Source organism: Trichomycterus rosablanca, chromosome 8 (genome assembly GCF_030014385.1).
Source record: "Trichomycterus rosablanca isolate fTriRos1 chromosome 8, fTriRos1.hap1, whole genome shotgun sequence".
Lineage (NCBI taxonomy): Eukaryota > Metazoa > Chordata > Actinopteri > Siluriformes > Trichomycteridae > Trichomycterus > Trichomycterus rosablanca.
Window position 1 is genome coordinate 13,109,664 of NC_085995.1, and position 21,621 is coordinate 13,131,284.

General features: G+C 39.7%; 1 protein-coding gene across 1 annotated transcript; it reads left to right on the forward strand.

Annotated features, from left to right (window-relative positions):
- The first annotated feature begins 1,279 nt into the window (after positions 1-1,279).
- Positions 1,280-21,284, forward strand: adra1bb (adrenoceptor alpha 1Bb). The gene is made up of 2 exons (XM_063000975.1): positions 1,280-2,192; positions 20,761-21,284. The coding sequence occupies exons 1-2, from the start codon at positions 1,280-1,282 to the stop codon at positions 21,282-21,284; spliced, it is 1,437 nt and encodes a 478-aa protein (XP_062857045.1).
- The last annotated feature ends 337 nt before the right edge of the window (positions 21,285-21,621 follow it).

A 21,621-nucleotide genomic window follows, 5' to 3' on the forward strand; every position in this document is an offset into this window, starting at 1 on the left:
GCGACCCATTCTTTCACAAATGTTTGTAGAAGCAGTCTGCATGCCTAGGTGCTTGGTTTTATACACCTGTGGCCATGGAAGTGAACACCTGAATTCAATGATTTGGATGGGTGAGTGAATACTTTTGGCAATATAGTGTATCATGGGTTCAGTTTAGGGACACACATTGAGCCTAATCTTGGACTTAATTGCTTAATCTGGGTTTATCAACTTGATCATGATGTGTCTTTAACAAGTTTTTGCATGTTCTACGCATATGAATCCACAAAGTTGAATCAGTTCATCTGGACACAAGTTTGTTGTAGAGATACGTTTCGTCACTCAATCCGAATGACTTCTTCAGTCAGACTGAAGAAGACATTCGGATTGAGTGACGAAACGTATCTCTACAACAAACTTGTGTCCAGATGAACTGATTCAACTTTGTGGATTTGTGTACCTGGATTATTGAGCATGCATCAACAGATACGCATATGAATGTTTTTCTCCTCCCAAAAGCATTCCAGTATATTGATATGGCAACCCTAAATTGCTTTTAAATTTGAATGAGCAGGTGTGTGATGAACAATTCTGGTCGCAGCTTAATCCCAGATAAATCATTACTGTACACTACTACATTTTGGAATGTGCAATCTGACACAATAGAGGATACTGGATATTTTATAAAACGCTGAGCCTAATTAAGTCTAAAGTTAGTGGACAAGGAAATGAATAGCATTCTGGATCACTATCTTAAAATATCATGAGTTTAGTTTAGGGACACACATTGAGCCTAATCTTGGACTTAATTGCTTAATCTGGGTTTATCAACTCGATCATGATCAGTGTCTATAACGAGTTTTTGCATGTTCTCCGCATATGAATGTTTTTCTCCTCCCAAAAGCATTTCAGTATGTTGATATGGCAACCCTAAATTGCTTTTAAATTTGAATGAGCAGGTGTGTGATGAACAATTCTGGTCGCAGCGTAATAGATAAATCATTACTGTACACTACTACTTTTTGGAATGTGCAATCTGACACAATAGGGGACTGGATACTTTATAAAGCGCTGTTCATAACCAGGATGATCCACAGGTTATATAAAACGCAGGAAATGAATTGCATGTGCGACTGTTCAGAACTTGGAGAAAAAAGGAGGGGTTTTGCGGGGAGGTGCGCATCAGTGGACGGATTTACGCGCGGGTTCGCTGCTATAATTCACTAGCAGCGCAGAGAATAACAGGATTTCCCTGTAACACGTGTGAGGAAGCGATGAAGAGGCAACAGATTTGGCAACCATGACTTCTGAAAATGCGCTCTTTAACAAAACCGGGTTTAACTACACCGGGATTACCGGTACCGAGTTAAACAGCACTGTTTTTAACGGGACCGGAACGCGCACGTTGCTCCTCTCCCGCGCGCTCCCGCTCGGGATAGTCTTGGGTGCGTTGATCCTGTTCGCGGCGGTCGGTAACACGTTAGTAATAGTGTCGGTTCTGCGGGACAGACGCCTGCGAGCTCCGACACACTGTCTCATTGCTAACCTGGCTGTAGCGGATCTGGTGCTGAGCACCGCCGTGCTGCCGGTATCCGCCGCCAACGAGATCCTGGAACACTGGGCTTTAGGGAGCGCTTTCTGCGACGTGTGGGCTGCGCTGGATGTTCTCTGCTGCACAGCATCCATCCTCAGCCTCTGTGTTATATCTGTAGACCGGTACATCGGCGTGACCCGGCCGCTGGCCTACTCCCGTATCGTGACCCGGCGCAGGGCTGTACTGGCTGGACTGCTGACCTGGGTGGTGTCGATTCTGGTGTCGGTCGGTCCGCTGTTCGGTTGGAAACAGCCGCGCGCACAGAACTCGGCAGCGTGCGCAATCACTGAAGAGCCTTTCTACGCGCTTTTCTCCTCCCTGGCTTCTTTCTACATACCACTCGCTGTTATCCTTGCCATGTACTGCCGGGTTTACGTCGTGGCTAAACGAACCAGTCGCAGTCTGGAGTTGGGGATGAAGAAGGAGAGGTTAAACTCGTGTGAAGTGACGCTGAGGATCCATCAGGGTTCGCGGGCCAGCAAGGATCAGCATCCACGCAGCGCGCTTTCGGTCACGCTGCTTAAGTTCTCACGCGAAAAAAGAGCTGCCAAAACTGTGGGAGTACTGGTCGGAGCCTTCACCGTGTGCTGGCTGCCCTTTTTCATCACCTTACCCATAGGTATTTATCACAACCACCCACATTATACTACTACTACTAATAATAATAATAATAATAAGGCATAGTAAACATGTATTCATCCCAATCACCTAAAAATATTGATAATTTATTATTATAATTTGATATTTGCGTATCAGAGGGCGGCACGGTGGCTAAGTGGGTAGCACTGTCGCCTCACAGCGAGAAGGTCCTGGGTTCGATCCCCGGGTGGGGCTTTCCGGGTCCTTCCTGTGCGGAGTTTGCATGTTCTCCCCGTGTCTGCGTGGGTTTCCTCCGGGTGCTCCGGTTTCCTCCCACAGTCCAAAGACATGCCGCTAGGCTAATTGGAGACACTGAATTGTCCCATAGTTACCTAGCCGCTGGGATGCACAGACCAGTGCATTGTAGTGCCGGTCCCAAGCCCGGATAAATAGGGAGGGTTGTGTCAGGAAATGCCGACCCCGTAACCGAAAAACGGGACAGAGGCTGAGGAACGAGAACATATTTGCGTATCAGAGCTTACAAATTCTAATGATTTGCTTTTTAGTTATGTTTGAGTTAACTTTGGTTTCATTCATGCAGAAGAGGTAGTTACTCGTTACAGAAGATTCATCAGTTCACAAGTTTAATGTCAAACACAGTCATGAACAATTTTGTATCTCCTATTCACCTCACTTGCATGTCTTTGGACTGTGGGAGGAAACCGACACAGGCACGGGGAGAACATGCAAACTCCACACAGAAAGGACCCAGACCGCCCCACGTGGGGATCAAACCCAGGACCTTCTTGCTGAGAGGCAAAAGTACTACCAACCGAGCCACCGTGTCGTCCACTATTACTACTAATAATAATAATAATAGCAATAATATTAATAAGGCCTAATAATCATGTATTCATCACAATCAGTTAAAACTATTAATAATGTATTATTATTATTATTGTTTGAGTTATATTTTAGTATCAGAGCTTAAAAATTCTAATTGGTTGCTCTTTAAATATGTTTGAATTAATAAGTAATAATAATAATAATAGGGCATACAAATAATAATAGGGGAGCACAGAGGGCAGTAGTCTATTGTTTAAGGTAGTGGACAAGTAATCAAAAAGTTCACTGGTTCAAGCCCCACCGCCGCCAGGTTGCTGCTTGAGCAAGGCCCTTAACCCTCAATTGCTTTGACTGCATACTGTACAGTGAGGCCAAAAAGTATTTAGTCAGCCACTGATTGTGCAAGTTCTCCTACTTAGAAAGATGAGAGAGGTCTGTAATTTTCATCATAGGTACACTTCAACTATGAGAGACAAAATGAGAGAAAAAAATACAGGAAATCACATTGTAGGATTTTTAAAGAATTAATTTGTAAATTATGGTGGAAAATAAGTATTTGGTCAATAACAAAAGTTCAACTCAATACTTTGTAACATAACCTTTGTTGGCAATGACAGAGGTCAAACGTTTCCTGTAAGTCTTCACCAGGTTTGCACACACTGTAGCTGGTATTTTGACCCATTCCTCCATGCAGATCTCCTCTAGAGCAGTGATGTTTTGGGGCTGTCGCTGGGCAACACGGACATTTAACTCCCTCCACAAATTTTCTATGGGGTTGAGGTCTGGAGACTGGCTAGGCCACTCCAGGACCTTCAAATGCTTTTTACGGAGCCACTCCTTCGTTGCCCGAGCGGTGTGTTTGGGATCATTGTCATGCTGGAAGACCCAGCCACGTTACATCTTCAATGCTCTCACTGATGGAAGGAGGTTTTGGCTTAAAATCTCACGATACATGGCCCCGTTCATTCTTCCCTTAACATGGATCAGTCGTCCTGTCCCCTTTGCAGAAAAACAGCCCCAAAGCATGATGTTTCCACCCCCATGCTTCACAGTAGGTATGGTGTTCTTGGAATGCAACTCAGCATTCTTCTTCCTCCAAACACGACAAGTTGAGTTTTTACCAAAAAGTTCCATTTTGGTTTCATCTGACCACATGATATTCTCCCAATCCTCTTCTGGATCATCCATATGCTCTCTGGCAAACTTCAGACGGGCCTGGACATGTACTGGCTTAAGCAGGGGGACACGCCTGGCACTGCAGGATTTGAGTCCCTCTCGGCGTAGTGTGTTACTGATGGTAGCCTTTGTTACTTTGGTCCCAGCTCTCTGCAGGTCATTCATCAGGTCCCTCCGTGTAGTTCTGGGATTTTTGCTCACCGTTCTCATGATCATTTTGACCCCACGTGATGAGATCTTGCGTGGGGCCCCAGATCGAGGGAGATTATCAATGGTCTTGTATGTCTTCCATTTTCTTACAATTGCTCCCACAGTTGATTTATTCACACCAACCTTCTTGCCTATTGTAGATTCACTCTTCCCAGCCTGGTGCAGGTCTACAATTTTCTTCCTGGTGTCCTTCGACAGCTCTTTGGTCTTGGCCATGGTTGAGTTTGGAGTCTCTTCTGTTTGAGGCTGTGGACAGGTGTCTTTTATACAGATAACGAGGTCAAACAGGTGCCATTAATACAGGTAACGAGTGGAGGACAGAAGAGCTTCTTAAACAAGAAGTTACAGGTCTGTGAGAGCCAGAAATCTTGCTTGTTTGTGGGTGACCAAATACTTATTTTCCACCATAATTTACAAATAAATTCTTAAAAAATCCTACAATGTGATTTCCTTGATTTTTTTTCTCATTTTGTCTCTCATAGTTGAAGTGTACCTATGATGAAAATTACAGACCTCTCTCATCTTTCTAAGTAGGAGAACTTGCACAATCAGTGGCTGACTAAATACTTTTTGGCCTCACTGTAACTGTAAGTCGCTTTGGATAAAGGCGTCTGCTAAATGCAGAAAATTTAAATGTAAAGCATAATGGTTTCTGAGGTTCAAGGTACTGATCGTTATCCCTGTATCCCATGTCCCTGTGTTTGTCCTCCCACCTACCTACATTGAGCCTAATGTTGGACTTAATTGCTTAGTCAGTGGGGCCTCTGTCTGTCCCTGTGTGTGTGTGTGTATATATATATATATATATATATATATATATATATATATATATATATATATTAGGGCTGTCGAAGTTAACGCGATAATAACGCATTAACGCAATCTCAATTTAACGCGATTAAAAAAAATAGTGCCGTTAACGCAAATTCTAGTTCATGTTGAGACTTGACTGGTAGAACCAACGTTTTAATGTCGGACTTGCCACCGTTGTTCATTTGCGGTTTGTTAAAATAATATAACTGAGCGTCGTAGGGATGCACTTGCATAATAAAGAAATAAATACACGGTATATTCACAAGTTGTCGGGAGCAAAACACTTCATTAACTTAATCTGTTACGGCACTGAATACCGGAGGCAAGCACGCTAGTCCATGAACTATGGAAGCCCCAAAAGGGTCAAAACACACTCACTTCGTGTAGAAACGTCCATTTTTCACATTTCACTTAAAAAACCTTGTTTTCTATAACATTTACACAGATTTTATTTAATGTGATTAATCGCGATTAACTATATGAAATTCTGAGATTAATCGCGATTAAAAATTGTAATCGTTTGACAGCCCTAATATATATATATATATATATATATATATATATATATATATATATATATATATATATATATACAGTATATATATATATATATATATACATACATATATATATAATATATAAACTTGGCTTGGCTTAATGTTTACCTGAAATCCAGCTCGACTTCACCCCGCTGGCATCAACCTCATGGTGTGGGAAGTTTTCGGTCATGAGGCAGAAGAAGAAGAAAAAAAAAGGATAGGTTTTTGCTTTTTTTTCCTCCATGTCCGCTACTCAGTGGGGTGTGCTGATTCAGCTGTACTCAAGAGGGAGTGTGTGATAATAAGGATGTTTACATTTGAATGTAGGTTACAATAAACACTTAAAAATCACAGTAGGCCAAGGTTATGACCCTGGGGTTACAGTCCAGCTGGACTGGCTAATTAGATATCTGGATATATCTAAGCATAAATAATAGACCTCTGCTTCTATAGGATTTCCTGGACTGTAACATGTTGATACAACACAGTTTTAAGTACATTTTAGGATTAGCTTACAACTATTAACTTTGTTGGGACCTCACTGCACCTCATGGAAATGGCTTTTAACTCACTATTTTACTCACGTTTTTTCCACAAGGAGGGGCTGCAGTCACTGTAGTAGCTTTTGTGAGCGTTGGCATCAGTCACACTGGTGCTTCACATTAGTAATACTGTTTTTTATTTACATTTCATGTGACATTGCAGTGGATCTGGAGTGACAGACTGCAAGAAACCTGCTTTTATTCACATGAAGCAGTAAGGCACAGTGGCCCAGCTACTAACGTGGTCCTGCAAAGCGAGATAGCTCATGGGAATCTGGGCTCAATTCTTGCCTCAGACCACTGACTGTAAGAAGTTGCACAAGGTGAATTGAATGCTTTAGATTTTCTCTAGGTATTAGTGTATGACTGAGTGGATGATGTTCTGCAAATAACTGGAATCTCTGCCCTGTGTCCAGTATTTCCGAGCCCACAACGAACCTGACCAGGATGAAGTGACTAGTATAATAAATAAATAAATACACTTAGGATGAAAAAATGAGGGAAGGAAGAGTTGGATTTTGCAATGTGACGTGGAGATATAAATAAATGCATTGAAGAAGCCTCAAAAGATTAATAAAGAAAGGACACGCCGCTCAGGTGGCACAGCGGTAAAGTACGCTAGCACACCAGAGTTGGGGTTTCGAATACATCGTATCGAGTCTCAGCTCTGCCTTCTGACTAGGCTGGGCGGCTGCATGAACAACGATTGGCTGTTGTTCATAGGGTTAGACGTGCCGGAGGGGGCCGGAGTATGTAAGTTGAGAGGCGTCCTCAGTCAGCGGTGAAGGGTCGAATCAGTATAGAGGACGCAATCAGGTTAATTGGACACGACTAGATTAGGGGAGAAAATTAGGGGGAAAAGAAAAAAAAAGCAACATCACACTGACATAGGCTTAGAGACAATGTAAAGCACACTTGATAGTGGACATTGACACTCATGTTCTCAGCTTCTTTATTAAAATACATATTTCTGAGCATTGTCTGGGCACAACCACTGCATCAATTTACATGCAAATTGTTTTAAGCTGATTACACTATGCTACATAATGAATACTAATACACATACATAAATGGTTTAGGAACGGCCAATTCACATATGGACACTATTTAAATCATTCTTAGATAACCAAAGTCTTTATATAGAACTAATCCATGTGTTTCTGCACGTTTTACATGTTTTTTTGTATTTTCACTATCTCAGACACATGAATTATGACCCAATGATTATAAAAAGCTGTCTAACACAATAGCTGCAAGCAACGTTGGTCCCTCTTCACTAATAAAAACAGGATGCTACTGCACATACTGAGTATCTTTTACTTGTGTACTTCCTTTAAAGATCACAGATTAGAGCTCTGTGCTTAAACAATAGTGTAAAAAAGGACAATTTGAATACAAAAGACTTTAAAGTACCAGTTCAACTAAATGGACATAAAAATTATCAGAGAAATAAGCTAATTCTTAACATTGGGAAGAAACAGGAGAACACAAAAATGAAATGGTAACACTTTCTTTAAACCCTTGGTTATAATACTGAAATCAGCATGTCATGCCAGGTTTATGCTGTCATGGTCATAATATACTGTAGTTATTAAAATTAGCTATTACGAGGGTTCTTCAAAAAGTTTCACTTTTTTTTTAAACTCTATTAAGAATAGAGGACCTTACAATGCATTTTTCCCAGCATCGTACCAATGCCATCAGCAAAAATGTTTTGAGTGAATAGCCACTGATGCACCGCTTCTCTCATATCATCATCACATAAAAATCTTCTTCCCCTTAAAGCTTCTTTGAGCGTTCCAAAAAAGTGGACATCAGATGGCGCTAAATCCGGACTATAAGGTCTCTCTCAGTCTCAGACATGACCAGTTACTACTCCTCCCACCCTCACTGTTTTCAATTAAAATATATAAATATATAAAACATATATAAGTGGGGAAACTTTTTGAAGATTCCTCATATATTATAATAGCGCTACAGTCCCAGTAATTGCTACGAAGGTAAGCTGTCAGGGCAATTACCAATACCAGTTGTGACAGCATATGTCGTGACAGGTTTATGACATGCTTAAGTCAGAATTATGAAAAGGGGTTCAAAAGTTACCAAGAAAATCTGTTTTGCAGTTTTGTCAGAATGAAATACCTTTCTAAAACACATCTGCTTAAAGACAAAAATTACATTATATAATGAAGAATTGCATCTCCAGAGTTGTAACATATACTGTGTAACATATAGTGGGGACCAAAACTCTAGGTCCATGAATAAAAATGCTTTTTTTGTTGCATTTTCTTGATTTAGAAACTATATACACTAATTCCAATCTGAGTGAAAAGCGTTCATACTATTTTGTATGTTTATAAAAGGTATACCATGGCAGCAAATTAATTAGCTTAAATAAGCTTGGGATCAGTAGATCAAATTTATTCTGAAAGTCATCAGAACATGTATTTTAGTGGGAAGACTCAAGAATGAATGTGGAAAGACTGAACAATTGTCAGTTTCACAAATGTGATTGCTGACTTTAAAGTAGTGTCATATACTAATTTAAAAATTGATGTATTGTCCAAGGATTAAAATTATGTTGAATAAATACATTTAGTCGAAAAACTTGAACACCGATGATTAAAATTGGGGAAAATGCCAAAAAGAAGCATGATTGAAAGTGGGCTCACTGAGTTTTGGCCCTAACTGTACATATACAGTACATACATAACCAGCCCTTCTTCTAGCAAATGATTCAACAAACACTACAAAACTTATCATTACTAATAGTAATAATTCGCTATTGCCAGGCCATGAAGCATAACAGCATGATGATTTAAAAACACACGTAATGCTTCACATACAAATACATTAGAGTTTCCTTTAGATACTTGTAGCTAATTAGGTAGATTAGGTAAGTAACACTCCCAGTCTAAATTAGGCTTTTACAAACCCTTCTTCCAAAATGATGGGACTAGCTGGTATATACTGTAGCTTAATAAACAAAAGTTGTTTTACATTAAATTCAACAGATCAAAGATTGAATCTCAACTGTGCTAGCAACCGACTGAACACATACACAGACATGAAGGTTTATGTCTGTATTAAGGAAAGAATTCCTCATTACCAATGCAATTGTGTCATCTGCTGGCTGTTTGAAGGCACCTGCACAGAGATGGTGAATAATGGAAAGAAGTACAGTACATGACTTGCCTTATGTGATGCTGCTCTCTGTGTGGGAATTATGCAGGTGAAATTATGCAGGCATTTTGCAACTACACACCCAAAGGGGTACAGCCTTCCTCTGTCAAAGAAGCAGCAAGGAAAGGTGCTAGTTAGATATAGAGAATAGAAAAAAATACACAAAAATTAAATAGAATAAAAGATTACAAGTAGTGCCTGGATCTTTGCACACTCAAAAGTGTGGATAGAACATTAAAGACTAACTATCATCCTATCAGCTGCTGCCATTTTTGCAATAAACATGCAGTTCATTTACATGTAACTCTGTATCCAGTGCATCTGAGGCTATCAGATGCCAAACCATTCAGGTAGAACACAAGCTGTTGCTTTTGTTTTGATATTCTTAGGTAAGCCCAGGGTAAATACGCTCTTTGGAAGGAAGTTGGGGTGAGAGCAAAGGGTCAGCCATTGTGCAGCCCTCAGAAGTAGTAAAGGGTTAAGACCTCTTGCTGAACAGTGGTTGGGCTGGAATGTAAACTCTCAACCTTTTGTTCACCGACCCACATTCTTGAATAAACACTCTGCCTCAAAAAATAATCCACTCTCATATCTCATAAAGCCCCAGCATATACACATCGGATTCAGAGAGTACTCAGACCACTTGAATTTTGTAATCGGTGGGTTGATTCAAGCCCCATCACTGCCAAGTTTTCATTGCTGGCCCCTGGGCAATGCCCTTAATGTGAACTGTATGTGAAGTGTAAATCACTCCTGATAAAAGTGTCTGCTTAATGCAATAATTGTTATTGTCATTTATATATACCCATCAAATGTATGCGGGGTTTAAAAAATAATTAAAATCACAAAAGTATTCAGACATTATTACATTGAATGTAGATGCCTATTTCTTAGCAGTTACAGCTGCAAGTCTTATATGCTGACCTCTAGATGCTTTGCACAAATGGATTTATGGCGATTATCTGTGAACTGCCATGTGCAGGTCCTTTCACAGATGTTTGATGGGATTTAAGTCTGGACTTTGACTGTGTTGCTAAAAGACATTCAAATACTTGCCCTGAAGCCACTACTTTGAGACTTTGTTGTGTTGAAAGGCAAATTGTTGCCAAAATAAATAAAAAAAAGTGTTTCCTTTCAGAAGGTTCCTGTATTTGTCTGCACTTATTTGTCTGCATTTAGGGCAGATGTAACTTAGTGGTTAAGTTACTGGACTAGTAATTAGAAGGTTGCCAGTTCAAGCCCCACCACTGCCAGGTTGCCACTGTTGGGCCCTTGAGCAAGACCCTTAACCTTTAATTGCTTAGACTGTATACTGTCACAACTGTAAGTCACGTTGGATAAAAGTTCCATTAAATGCCATAAATGTCATGTAAATCTGCCCCATAATTCTTACCTTTCCCTGTCCCTGCCACTGAGAAGCACCCCATAGGGTGATGTTGCCTCCTTTTTACTGTGGGGATGATTATCAGTGATGCAGGTGATGTGTTTGCTGATCTGCCCAAGAACTACAATTTTCATTGTATTAAACCAAAGATTGTAGCCATTAGAAGTCCAACACATGCTGTTTAGCAAACTTTAAGCAGAATGTATTGTGTTGCATAGATGGTTGTCTTTACACAGGACATATTTAGCTCTTTTAGAGTGACCATTGGGTTCTTTCTTACCTCCCTTTCAAGGGTCCTTCTTGCCTGGATTCCTAACCTTTAGGTTTAAGGTTGTGAGCCAAGCTTCTTCCATTTCAAAATGATCAAGGCTACTAAGTTTTCAGGAACGCTCAACACCTTAGATACTGTTTTACAGCCCCAAATTAAAAAGGTTTGGACATTATGGAAAATAATAATAAAAAACACAGTGTTTTCTAAACAGTGTTGACTTGTATTTCATTGCAGACAGTATGAACCCAAGATATTTCATGTTTTGCCTGGTTAACTTCATTTAACTTGTTAATAGACATCCATTCTTGCACTTAAAATAATAGTGTGATTTTGAACAGGTGATGTAAACAGGTGATTGTAATCATTATTTGGTACAAAAACAGAACCCACAAAAAGATGGGCAGAGGTTCTCCAGTTTATCAATGCATGAGAAAATTATTGAAATGTTTAAAAACAATGTTTTTTAAAAAGAAAATGGAATGGATATTAGTGAAAGGAATTATATAGCATATCTCTCCCTCTACACGTATAATATCATTAAAATATATTAGGAACCTGAAGGAATTTCAGCACATAAAGTGCTAGGGTGCAAGCCTAAACTAAATACCCGTGATCTCCAATTCCTCAGACAGCACTGCATTAAGAACTGTCATTCCTTAATAGCTATTATAACCACATGGACAAAGGAATACTTGGGCAAATCTTTGTTACAGAGTACCATTCACAAATGCCACAACATTTTACTGTGCAAAAAAAAAGACTTATGTTAACCGTGTCCAGAAGCGGCGTCAAGTTCTCTGGGGTCTGAGGTATTTGGGATGGACCATTACACATTGGAAGTGTGTATTGTGGTCAGACTAATCAGTATTCCAGATCTTTTTTGGAAGAAATGGATGCTGTGTGCTCCGAACCAGAGACGAAATGGACCATATAGACTCAGTAGTGGTATCAGCTGCAATGGTGTAAAGCATTCCATTGTTAGACTATGAAACAGTGGAAACACAATTGAATTATAGGTAATAATCTAGCCACTATACTAATCTAGACACTATATCTAGTGTGAAATACAGTTTTTATGGCTGTGTTTCAACTATTTGTTAAATTAATATGGTCACCTTGTTGTCTATAGGTTTAAATGTAATGTGTGGGTGTCAAGTGTCCACAAACCTTTGACCATAAAAATGAAATTTAATTCATTAAAAAGATTAATGCTTTAAAAGTTTCCAAGCCTGAATAGAACCTAGCAAAAGGAAGGGAAGAAAAAGCAAGCAAGGGCTAGTTAGCGTCAAGGCAATGAGTCAAAGAGGTTTGTTTGGGTTTATTGCCAAATCCCACGCTCTCCATAATGTGTGTGAATGTTGAGGGTCACTCTATTGCTGCTCGTGATTTTAAAGGAGTCTGTCTTTAAAACTGGCCTTGTCAGCCAACATCAGTCTGAACATTTTTCAGGGAGCCCTAATGAATGAATGGGAAGAAGCAATGAAAGAAAACAGTACAAACTCTCCCAGTTCTCATCAGCCAGCCCTATTTTCTATAGTGCAAAAGTAAAAAAAAAAAAAACGTATTCTATTAATATTGATGTCCCCTTTTAAGAATCAGTTAAAATTAATTCGCATATTTTAATTATATATATATATATATATATATATATATATTATATTATATTATACATATATTAATTCGCAAAAGAAATTATTTAATTAGCAGCAAGTGCATCCATTCTGTTTATAAGGAACTTAGAATTAAAGTCATATGTTTACATACACTTACATGGTTGAAGTCATTAGAACGTATTTATCTCTTTTCAAGTCAACAAACTATAGTTTTAGCAAGTTGTTTAGAATATCTCTTTTGCATGTGACAGTCAATTTTTCCAATAAATGTTTACAAACAGATAATTTCACTTATAATGGACATATCACAAATATGTGTTCCAGAATACCATATCATGGCATTAGAAGCTTTTGAAAAACATTTAAGTTAATTGGAGGTATACCTGTGGCAGTATTTAAGGCCTTTAAGACCTACTTGCCTCTTTGCTTGACATTATGGGAAAATAAAATGAAATCAACCAAGACATCAGTAAAATAATCTCCTCCACAAATCTGCTACATCTGTGGGGGCAGTTTCCAAATGCCTGAAGGTACATCTGCTTAAATGATAATATGCAAGTTTAAACACCATAAGGCTGCACAGCCATTGACGTTCAGGAACGTACTTAGGTCACTCCAGGTACTGCCTGCAGTCCTGTGTGAAATAAAGTTTACCATACAAAACATAAAATATCTTGGGTTATACTGTCTGCAATGAAATATGTTCAGAACCATTTACTGTACATGGATTTACATAATTGTCATTTTACCTACAAATCCACACCGATCCATAACAATAAAATAAAAACGTACGTTTTCCGATCCTTGAATATCTGAGGACAACCATGACTTGCTCAAAGGTTTATGAAGTGCTGCAGATATGCTTGTCTGTCAAACTGTTTTGTTTTTCTTTTGACCTCTCTGACCAAGGTCCTTATTGCTTGGATGTTCAATTTGGCCTGACATTTAACTCTAGGAAGGTTCATGGTTTTCTAAGCTTCTTTCATTTCAAAATCAATAGGGCATCTGTCCTGGGAACTCTCAAAGCCTTAGATATTGTTTTATATCCTTGGCTTGCCACAATTATCATAGAGATCCACAGACACAGTTTGTTTCTTGGACTTCATGGCTTTTGCAGACCCGTATAGATTCATAGGTGTACCTATCCACACTACTATGTCCAAAATACTTTTTTTTAATTAATAAAAAAAATTAATATTATAATTGTATGCCAACATTACTGAGCTCTTTGTACAGTAAATAAATGAGACCTTAAGCACACTGTTTGCTTTACATAAATTACATGAATTAAGGCCTATAGATTTAGTAGTAATAACTCTAATATCTGGCTTTTATTCAATTCAATTAAACATTATTGTCATTATACCAGTACAGGGTTGTACAGTATAACGAAACACTGTCAGGCTACTTCTTGGTTTGGGTGGCACGGTGGCTAAGTGGGCAGCACCGTCACCTCACAGCAAGAAGGTCCTGGGTTCGATCCCCAGATGGGGTGGTCCAGGTCCTTTCTGTGTGGAGTTTGCATGTTCTCCCCGTGTCCGTGTGGGTTTCCTCCAGGTGCTCCAGTTTCCTTCCACAGTCCAAAGACATGCAAGTGAGGTAAATTGGAGATACTAAATTTTCCAGGACTGTGTTCGATATAACCTTGTGAACTGATGAATCTTGTGTAAGCAGTAACTACCGTTCCTGTCATGAATGTAACATGACGTTAAAATCCTAATAAACAAACAAACTTCTCCGGAAAAAAAAGAAAATAGTGCAAAGACAAAAACAATAGACAAAAACAAGACAAATGTGAATGGACAGTCATTACAGAATATTTGCAAGGTCTGAGATATTGTTAAAGTGTAAACTACACCGATTAGGCATAACATTATGACCACCTCCTTGTTTCTACACTCACTGTCCATTTTATCAGCTCCACTTACCATACTGAAGCACTTTGTAGTTCTACAATTACTGACTGTAGTCTATCTGTTTCTCTGCATGCTTTGTTAGCCCTCTTTCATGCCATTCTGCAAGGGTCAGGACTCTCCCAGGACCACTACAGAGTAGGTATTATTTGGGTGGTGGGTCATTCTCAGCACTGCAGTGACACTGACATGGTGGTGGTGTGTTAGTGTGTGTTGTGCTGGTATGAGTGAATAAGACAGCAATGCTGATAAAGTTTTTAAACACCTCACTGTCACTGCTGCAACACACACTAACACACCACCACCATGTCAGTGTTACTGCAGTGCTGAGAATGATCCACCACCTAAATAATACAGTGCTCTGTAGTGGTCCTGTGAGGGTCCTGACCATTGAAGAACAGGGTGAAAGCAGACTAAAAAAGTATGTAGAGAAATAGATGAACTACAGTCAGTAATTGTAGAACTACAAAGTGCTCTATGTGGTAAGTGGAGCTGATAAAATGGACAGTGAGTGTAGAAACAAGGATGGTTTTAATGTTATGGCTGATCGGTGTATATTAAAACTGTCTGAGTAACTGCGTTTTGTGTGCATTGTTTGAGGTGAACCAGGTCATATGTGCAAATTAGTGAGTATTGTAGACACTGTTAACATACTGCCACAGTTGTTATATTCACAAAGTGAACAGTGCATGTAGATGAGCATTAGCAGCTCGAGTTCAAGTATAGGGTGTATACAGCTTAGATATAGAGTTTCAGTTATAAGCAATGTGTGTACAATCCCATGAGCTGGTAGAGCTTAGTGTGTAGAAATACTAAGTAAACTGTAGGGAGCAGGGTTAAATAGTACCTCTTTCCAGATGGTGGAGGCTGAAACAGAAAGTAGCTGGGGTATTTGGGGTCAGAGGATAATTGCTAGCTTTCCTCAGACATCTCTTGTAAATATCCAGTATGGGTGGGAGTGCAGTTGCAGTGATGTCCTTGGCAGTTTTCAGCACTTTCTGAAGAGCCTTGTGTTTAGCTGCAGTGGCGCTGCCATACCTACGACGGCGTATTAGGGCCACTAAGGCTTTTTTTTTTTGTTCTGAGATTAAAGTCGATATTATTCTGAGATTAAAGTCGATATTATTCTGAGATTAAAGTCGATATTATTCTGAGATTAAAGTCGATATTATTCTGAGATTAAAGTCGACATTATTCTGAGATTAAAGTCGATATTATTCTGAGATTAAAGTCGAAATAATATGGCCATAGCAGCCGCCTCGTGTTAAAATGAGTGATGTTCATGATTTGGTGAAGTTATACTTTCGCATCGGTTTTACGAATAAAGAAATCCTCAATCTCTTGGCACAACAGCACCGGATTGTTATTAGCATAAGGACGCTGAAACGGATTTGCAGTAAACTGCATTTATTTAGAAGAAAGAACCAGACGGACTTAGAGGAAATCTTCTCTTTTGTTGAAGCGGAACTTGCGGGTAGTGGCAGGCTACAAGGCTATCGGTGGTTACATCTCCGTGCTATTCGAAGAGGGTTTGTAGTTTCACAGGAGACGATGAGAATAATCATCAAAATGATTGATCCCGAAGGAGTGCAACTCCGGCGCGCTCGGCGTCTGCGCCGTCGCCAGTACTGCAACCGAGGCCCCAACGCTTTATGGCATATGGACTCGTACGATAAACTAAAGCCTTATGGCATTGCTATAAATGGTTGCATTGACGGATTTAGTCGCCATGTCATGTGGATGGAGGCGTACAACACGAATAACGACCCAAAAGTAATTGCGGGTTATTGGATAAGCACAGTAACGCGCATTGGAGGCTGCCCTCAGCGCCTGCGTGCCGATCCAGGTACTGAGAATGGGCATGTGAGGGAAATGCAGATGTTTTTACGCAGAAATCACTCGAATCCTTACGCAGGAGAGAGAAGTTTCATTTATGGATGCAGCACGGCAAACCAACGCATAGAATCGTGGTGGGGCATTCTGCGTAAAAAGTGGACAGTTCTGGATGGACATTTTCCAGACGCTCAGAGATGATGGACATTTTTCCGGTGACTTCTTGGACAGAAATCTGATACAGTTCTGCTTCCTTAACCTAATTCAGGTAGGCTCTATAGCCACAGGCTACACCTTCTGTATTTATATTCATCAGTTATGTATTGCCAGATTGTTTTTATTAAGCTACCTTCACTACATTTGATCAGAAACAGCTATAGTCTGTAATTAATTTGTCTATTAATCTACACCATTTATTAATGTAATAGCACCACCAAAAGGTATTATTTTGTTGGCAGACAATTCCAGGCACAAGTCACACTTACAAAAAAGTCCAGCAACATTGCTGTCACATTCAGTTGTACCAGCAAAACACACTACTATGTTAGTGCCACTGCTGTGATGATAATATTCTACCACCAAAATAGCTTTACCAACAAATCAGCTGCGATCCCATCGTACCAGCAGTCTTTTACCACTAACGGTCAAGTTAGGGGTTGGCTGATAAATTGTGGCGCAAGAGACGAGACACGGTGACTAATTGTAGGTGTGCTTGGTAAACTGGTCATTGAAGCCAGGTATAAGATGTTGACAATATAAAGTTTTGATAATATTTTAATGACGTATATGTTTAACTAAACTTATGACTCAACACAGGCTTTTTGAATGACCCATATATTGTCCCATATATTGATGCAGGTAAATGTTCTGTGCAGATTTTTTGTTGGGACAGTAGTTGAACTAAGTTTTACATATTTATGTTCATGCAGGAGGAACTAGACGAAGTTGTGAGGACATGGAACTCCCATCAAATAAGGTCAAGGCCAGGAATTCCAGGAGGACGCCCAATTTTAATGTACTGCATGCCACAGATTTATGGTGCAGGGGAGGACAAACTCAAATATGTGCTTCCAGAAGAGGTCACTGTTTGCAAAGAGGAATACACCCCAAAATCCCAGTTCCCCTGTGATGAAACAGTCTTTGAGCTTTGTGCTCTTCTTATTGATGAAAATGGCTGGGATGCTCTTGTTGATGCATACCATGCAGCTGAACTGTACATTCTCTTAAGAAATCAAATACTAGATAATATCTAGAACTGAGCTTCTCAACACCAGCTATGGGGATCCACTGATGAGCTGAGCCAAGCCAGTGGGTTCTCGGAACTGAAGTCACTTTCTAAGAGATTGTGTCTGTAGTTATATTAAAATAAATGTGTTTATATGCATGCATCTGACGAAATAAAAATTCAATAATTTCACATATATAGTGTCGGTCTATTTATTTTACGACGGCGTATTAGGGCCACTTTAAATAAAAAACATTTTTAGTTTTGATTTTGAGAATAAAGTCATATAAATTTCGATTTCGAGATTAAAGTCAAAATAATAACGAGATTAAAGTCAAAATAATTACGAGATTAAAGTCAAAATAATAACGAGATTAGTCAAAATAATAACGAGATTAAAGTCAAAATAATTACGAGATTAAAGTCAAAATAATTACGAGATTAAAGTCAAAATAATTACGAGATTAAAGTCAAAATATTATAGCCATAGCAACCTCCTTGTGTTGAAATAAGGGGTGTTCATGATTTGTTATACTTTCATATCAGTTACACAAATAAAGAAATCATCACTCTCCTGCACATCAGCACCAGTTTGTTATTAGTATAAGGACAATGAAACGGCCTTGTAATAAACTGGGTTTATTTAGAAGAACGTGCAGCACCGGTGTGCTCGGTGTCTGCGTCGTCGCCGGTACCTCAACCGAGCCTTATGGACTCGTACGATAAACTAAAACCGTATGACATCGCTATAAATGATTGCAGTGACATGTATAGTCGTCATGTCATGTGGATGGAGGTGTACAATACAAACAGCCACCCAAAAATAATCACGGGTTATTGGATAACCACAATAACACTCATTATAAACTGCCCTCAGCGCATGCATGCCGATTCAGGTACTGAGACCCGAGTTTCTCTGAACTGACAAACCTGTGACGGCTGCACACTCTCTGGCCATAATATTTCAACTTTAATCTCAGAATAATGTCGACTTTAATCTCAGAATAATATCGACTTTAATCTCAGAATAATATCGACTTTAATCTCAGAACAAATAAAAAAATAAATTTCTTTAGTGGCCCTAATACGCCGTCGTACATACCAGACCATGATGCAGATTGTCAGGATGCTCTCTACAGTGGACCTGTAGAAGTTGCAGAGGAGTGGCAGGTTGACTCTCCTCAGCCTTCGAAGGAAGTGGAGGCGTTATAGGGCCCTTTTGACAGTGTGCAATGTCTTGAGTGACCAGATGAGATCCTCGGCTAAGTGGACACTGAGGAATTTAAAGTTGCTCACCTTTTCCACTATTGTCCCCTTGATGATTTGGCCCCCTGTTGTTGATGGTGATGTCGCCTTTTATGTTGTCAGCAAACTTGATGAGTTGTACAGGTGTACAGTGGGTGTGTTTAGTGGGTATGTAGCCAGCTCCCTAGCTTTTCGAACACACCCAGTGTGTAGTGCATAGGTTAGAGGACACAACCTTGTAGGTATCCTGTGCTGAATGTGAGGACAGGAGAGGTGTGGTCGCCTATCCTAACTGCAGGTGAGGAAGCCCATAATCCAGTTGCATAATTTGTGAATAATTTCATGAGTGCTCAGCTTGGAGACCAGTCTGGATGGGACGATGGCATTGAAGGCAGAGCAGAAGTCAATAAACAACATTCTGACATAGGTGTTAACTCTGTCCAGGTGTTTGAGTATGGTGTACATCGCCAGGGAGACTGCGTCATCAGTAAATCTGTTGGGCAAGTAGGCAAACTCTGGGTGTTCAGGGTGCTAGGAAGACTGCTCTTTGAGCTAAGATCAATCTCTCTATATAAGCTAAGATTAGTCTCTCGAAATCACATTGCCAGACAGTATGCCAACAACAGGACACTGGCAGTAAAAGCACTATGACCCGCCCACAAAAGGGCATGAGTTACAGCTAGGAGAGAGGTTTTAATCAGCGCTATAAAAACTCATGCTCATCCAAACTAACAAGCAACCGGATTGGACTTTGCTTAAATGTTTGTCTGACGTGGTGTATCGGGTGGGGGATAACATACCGAAAAATGACGCTCCATTGGTTCCATAGTGGCATCGTACCCACCACTACTGCCAATGTTGACATGCTAGTGAACTTGGACACTATGGCTCAATTGTCAATTCTTCAAAACTGTTGGCCACTGCACAGATTATGGGACTTTGTAAGGACTCTTTGGCCGGTATAGGTCTCTGTTATTGGATCTAAAGTTGGTGTTACGAGCTTTAGGGAGAGTTTTTGACCTTTTTGTCATTAAGACATGTCGGTTTGAACAAAACAAACTTTTGGCAAAGTAAGACTAAGGTTATATAAGTAACACTGCAGTTTATTGACATTTTACATTTTACATTTTGGTAACAGGTAAGGTTATCAAAATTGAGTATAAAGGGATCTATCAAAGCCTTAGTCTTTGTAAGCAAGGATGGGTTGTGGATCACCACTTTGTGCCAAGACAATATTTCTCAGCACAAAAGTGCAAATATTTTAAGTATTTAAAATTCATTTACAGTTCATAATGTAATGAAAATAACCATGCACTTAGGGGGAATCTTGGTGTGTAAAGGCCAAGGGTAGAAACTGCTCTGAAGTGGTACTGTAATGGACCATAATGGACATAGCCCCAAGAGCCTGAGAGTTCTTTGGAAAATAACTGTCAACACAGTATGCACCTGCATCAAGAAATGCAACCTAAAACTGTATAATATTATTTTGCTCTGAAACGGCGGTAAGTTCTCTAGGCCCGAAGTCATCTGAGATGGACCAAAAGACAGTGGGAATGTGTTATGTGATCGGTCAAGTTGTTTCAGTTTGTTTTTGGGAAAAACTGACATCATACTATGTGCCAAAGCCTATCCATACTGTTACAAATGAAAAGTACAAGAACCAGCATCTTTGATGGCATGGGTAAGCTTCAAGTATGTATAGGTACTATTGATGTGGAGGCTTGGAAATCTGGAAGTCAAAAATTATGTACATCTTTTAATTAATTTATCATTATCTTTTGATTAATTAATCCATTTTTTAATCATCTCTTTTAGTGTCATTCAACGCTGACATGCGTCCTCCAGAAACCCTCTTCAAAGTCGTCTTCTGGCTTGGTTACTTCAACAGCGTTGTGAACCCGGTCATCTATCCTTGTTACAGCCGTGAGTTCAGACGGGCATTCGCTCATATCCTGCGCTGCCAGTGGACACAGCCATCATGGAGGACATTTTATTCCCCCAGCACCTCCTCCTACCAGTACAGAAAAGACTCCAGAGACTCAATGGAGAACTACAGCAACTATATGTATGGCAGCCAGAGGACACTGTCTACATCCAGCCCATGTTCTAGTCCTGGTTATCATATCACAGAGCATGGTCATTTTCATATATGGAGCAGAAGCGGCACTGCAGTAGCAGAAAGTCCTACTGATTGGCATCTGGAGCCAGTCAAAGAGGACTCTGGACAGGACATTAGCATTAGTCAAATGGAACAAGGAATGAAAAACGAGGAAGAACATAAAGATAAAGACATAAAGACTCAGTTGCCAGAGAACTTTCCGAATCCTAGACCTATTTAATAGTAATACAGTCTAATCTTGCAGTTTATTAGGTACCTACATTGTACCTACACTCATGGATCATTTGATCATTTTATCAAGAAATTACAAATCCAACCCATACACCGCCATATTTCAAGAAATTACAAATCCAACCCATACACCCCCATATTTCAAGAAATTACAAATCCAACCCATACACCCCCCATATTTCAAGAAATTACAAATCCAACCCATACACCCCCTATATTTCAAGAAATTACAAATCCAACCCATACACCCCCATATTTCAAGAAATTACAAATCCAACCCATACACCCCCCATATTTCAAGAAATTACAAATCCAACCCATACACC

Coding starts and splice junctions, on each gene's coding strand:
- adra1bb (XM_063000975.1), top strand. CDS start 1,280: ATGACTTCTGAAAATGCGCTCTTTAACAAAACCGGGTTTAACTACACC. Junction 2,193..20,760: donor TTTCATCACCTTACCCATAG/GTATTTATCACA, acceptor CATCTCTTTTAG/TGTCATTCAACGCTGACATG.